The sequence below is a fragment of the Myotis brandtii genome, unplaced genomic scaffold (genome assembly GCF_000412655.1).
Source record: "Myotis brandtii unplaced genomic scaffold, ASM41265v1 scaffold382, whole genome shotgun sequence".
Classification (NCBI taxonomy): Eukaryota; Metazoa; Chordata; class Mammalia; order Chiroptera; family Vespertilionidae; genus Myotis; species Myotis brandtii.
Window position 1 is genome coordinate 1538218 of NW_005364671.1, and position 3809 is coordinate 1542026.

The window sequence follows — 3809 nt, forward strand, 5'->3', positions numbered from 1 at the left end:
AAGTGCATATATCTTTTCTGATTGGTGTTTCTTATTTCTTGGGATATATTCCTAGAAGTGGGATTACTGGGTCAAATAGGAGTTCCATTTTTAATTTTTTGAGGAATGAGATGGTCAATGTATATAACTTAGAGACAAGCCCTTTTAGGAGCCACCATTTGTAGAACCATGTACTTTCAGTGAGCATTTCCTCCTGTGACTGGGCCGAATGCAAAGGTAGGCTAGTCACAGTGGGAAGTTAATCAGCATTTCCTTCTCCAGGTCCTAAAAATAATGACCATTGGAATGATAACAACTCTTCTGCCTATGTCACTATAGTTTCAAAGCCAACTTTTACTTACCTTATTACATTTAACGCTTTCAAAAGTCCTTTGAGATAGTTAGGTCAGCGATTACACACCTGAATTCGTAAATAAGGAAACTCTGGCTTAGAATAGAGAAATGACTTTCCCAAGATCAGGAGTCGAAGTGGTACTTGAATAGAGGTTTTTCTGGTAACTGGTCCAAGTCTCTTTCCATTACACTACACTGCTTCTGATTGTCAGTGATGTTTACCATCATTATTATTTGATTACCAGAGGATTTCATGGTAGGGGTGGAGGACGTTTTTCAAATGAAAAATATTGTGAAGGTAACGTGGCTTGAAATTGAACCTATGCTTCTTGTCCATCTTAGCTTTGATTTTATTTGTTCTGAAATGAAATAAATTGAGCTAATTATGACAATTATGTTGATGAATATGATTGAATAAAAATGACAAAATCAATGCATTTTTGCTTTAAAAAAAATCAATCAGCCTGGCCAGTGTGGCTCAGTGGTTGAGCATTGACCTATGAACCAGGAGGTCATGGTTTGGTTCCTGGTCAGGGCACATGCCCGGGTTGTGGGCTTCATCACCAGTAGGGGGCGTGTGGGAGACAGCTGATTGATGATTCTCACCATTGATATTTCTATCTCTCCCTCTCCCTTCCTCTCTGAAATCAATTTAAAAATATCGTTTTAAAAAATCAATCAGGTCTTCTAGAATTTTGAAAGTATAATTCCAAAACATCTAGATGCAAAAACAAACAAGACCTCTAACCAGATGAATTTATAGATATTTGGGTTTCCTCAGTTTAATCCACACCTCCTCAGAAGTTACTAATGGATGTTTTTAGTATGCTATTGGATATAATAATAATAAAAGAAACTTCACCTTATATAATTGCTACATTAAATACACATGTTTTTTTTCCATGAAAAACACCTCTGTTGGCTATTTAATATTGTTTTAATTCTTCTATGTAGACAACAGTAACATGCACTCATATTTCCTCATATTTGCCTAAATTTAATTTAAACTTCAAAATATTTAATATGTGACCCACTGTAAACTTTAATAGAAGTAAATATATATTGCTTTAGGCTAAACTAGGCAAATTCTCTGGGTAGTGTTTTAAATCACAATGGTAACAAGGACAGTAAACTGAACATGTGCTAGGTTCTTTACATACATTATAGATTCATAAGCTATAATAATGATCTGAAATTTTGGATTAATAATAATTAAAGCACAAACGAGATAGTTATGATGTGTGGAAGCCTTTTTTAAAAAATCCATCACTAACCTCCAAAAAAGATTTATAGAGTACCTCTCTCAAAATTAGGAAACTGAGGTATTATGCTGCTAATTAGAAAGGTAGCAGACATGTTAAGGGGGGGATATGTACATGATAGGTTTATTTTAGGCTTGTCACAGTTTCCAGGAGCCCAAGTCTATTGTCTAATGAATAATAAATAGCCTCAACTATTGTAACATTAGTATATGGAAAATTTTTCAAATTTTAAGAGACTTCCTGGTAATGTAATACCTGGGCTACTAGAGTGATCTTTCTAATGTAGCTTCCAAAATAATAAAAAATGTCCCAGAAGTAAAAACCTTTTGTAAAACATGGCCTCATTTTGTTTACAAATGATGCATTCTACTTTTTGCAGATGTGTCTTGCTGAATCAGGGCTCTCTTATCCATGCCATCGACTGACAGTGGGAAGGAGATCTTCACCTACACAGACCCGGGAGCAGTCTGAGGAGGTAAGCCTGTTAGCCAGCTTTTCAATGAACAGAAGGCCTATCCTCCACACACCTGCCCACTTCCTATTCTTTTTTATCTGCCACAGCAATGAATAGATAAAGTTAATGTAGCGTGAATAAAGTCTCAGTAAATTCTTTAAGGCAGAAACTTTCCATGCAAGGTTATGGCTAATGTGGTCTTTCTTGTTCTGTAAGTTTCATGTTTCAGCAGACAGAATTCAGGTGGATTGGTTAAAATGATTTTTACGTGGAACTGTCAGTTTAACAAAGGCATTTTCTTTGCTGCTGACTATTAATTAGGATTGAGTACATTTATCAGGATTGATTCTGAAGGTTCTTTAACTCAGTGAGTGAATGCACCTTCTGTGAGCCAGGCATTGTGCAAAGATGAATAGCAATGTACCTATACCAAGATGCTCAGAGTCAAAGGTAATAGATTAGTAAACTAATAATAATGACATATTGCAATAAATGCAGTGATAGCAATCAGTGTACATAGGGTGCTATGGAAACAAAGACTAGGGCCAGATCAGATTGAACATGTTTGTGTGTGTGATGTCTCTGTGTATGTGTCTTTGTGGGGCTGAGTGTATTATTATAGTTCACCTCTAGCCCTAACACCTAGTGTAGTGCCTGGTACATACCAGCCACAAAAGAGTATTTGTGAATGAATGCTTTTTTAAAAAAAGGAAGATTAGAGGATTTGACATCCAAATCTATATATATAAAAGCCTAAGAAACCATTATGACTGGTCGGCCAGTCGCTATGACACACACTGACCACCAGGGGGTAGACACTCAACGCAGGACCTGCTACCTGGTGGTCAGTGCACTCCCATAGCCAACCTCCCACAGCCGGCCAACCTCCCATGGTCCCTTCCCTTGGCCGGCCCCGATTGGCCCAATCAGGATTGGGCGAGACAGGCCTCAATTGGCCGCTATTGCCAGCTAGGCCAAGGGACCCCACTCATGCATGAATTTGTGCACCGGGCCTCTAGTAGAATTATAAAGAATGAGTCACAGTCAACCAAATGAAGAAACATGGAAAGAGTATTCCATTAAGAGGAAACAGCACAATCTGATTAGTAAATGGGAAGAAATGAGTACAGTTTGGTGTTTGTGCAAAATAAAATGGGACACAGAAAGATAAGAGATGAGACTAAGGTGAGTTGGGCTTGTATGTCTAGTGAGGGACTTGAACTCTGGGAAGCCATAGTAGGGTGTTAGGTGAGGAATGGTTTTTGTTTTGTTTTTCTGCTGTGCAGAGATTAGATGTAAAGGAAGCAAGACTACAGACAGAGAAATCAGATATGAACCTATTTTACTAGTACTGCAAAAGATAATAAGATCCTGAACTAGAACATACTTAGTAAAAAGAGAGAAGGATATGAATTCAGGAAATATTTGGAAGGGGAAATCAGTAGGACTGGTAACTGATAGGATGGATCTGTATGAGAAAAGAGAGAGGGAAGAAATAAGAATGATACATAGCTTTTGGCTTAAGTGACAAAAAATTCATTCAATAAATTCTGATTACCTACCTACTCCATGCCTGGTACTGGTCTAACTGCTGGGAATATGGCTGTGAACAGAGCAAAGTCTTCCATAAAGGAGTTAGTTTCTGCTAACCCCTTGCCGACAGAGAGAGAGAGAGAGAGAGAGAGAGAGAGAGAGTTGAGCCGACACTTTGTGTGTGTGTGTGTGTGTGTGTGTGTGTGTGTGTGTGTGTGTGTGTGTGT

At 38.0% G+C, this 3809-nt stretch overlaps 1 protein-coding gene across 6 annotated transcripts in view; it reads left to right on the forward strand.

Annotated features, from left to right (window-relative positions):
- The window catches only part of FAF1 (Fas (TNFRSF6) associated factor 1), a 356513-nt gene that overhangs the window by 233820 nt on the left and 118884 nt on the right, over positions 1-3809 (forward strand). For all 6 annotated transcript variants that reach the window (XM_014544808.1, XM_005872500.2, XM_014544812.1 and 3 more), the window contains one exon: positions 1975-2070. In XM_014544808.1, coding sequence (XP_014400294.1) covers positions 1975-2070 — 96 coding nt within the window. The remainder of the gene's footprint in view (positions 1-1974; positions 2071-3809) is intronic.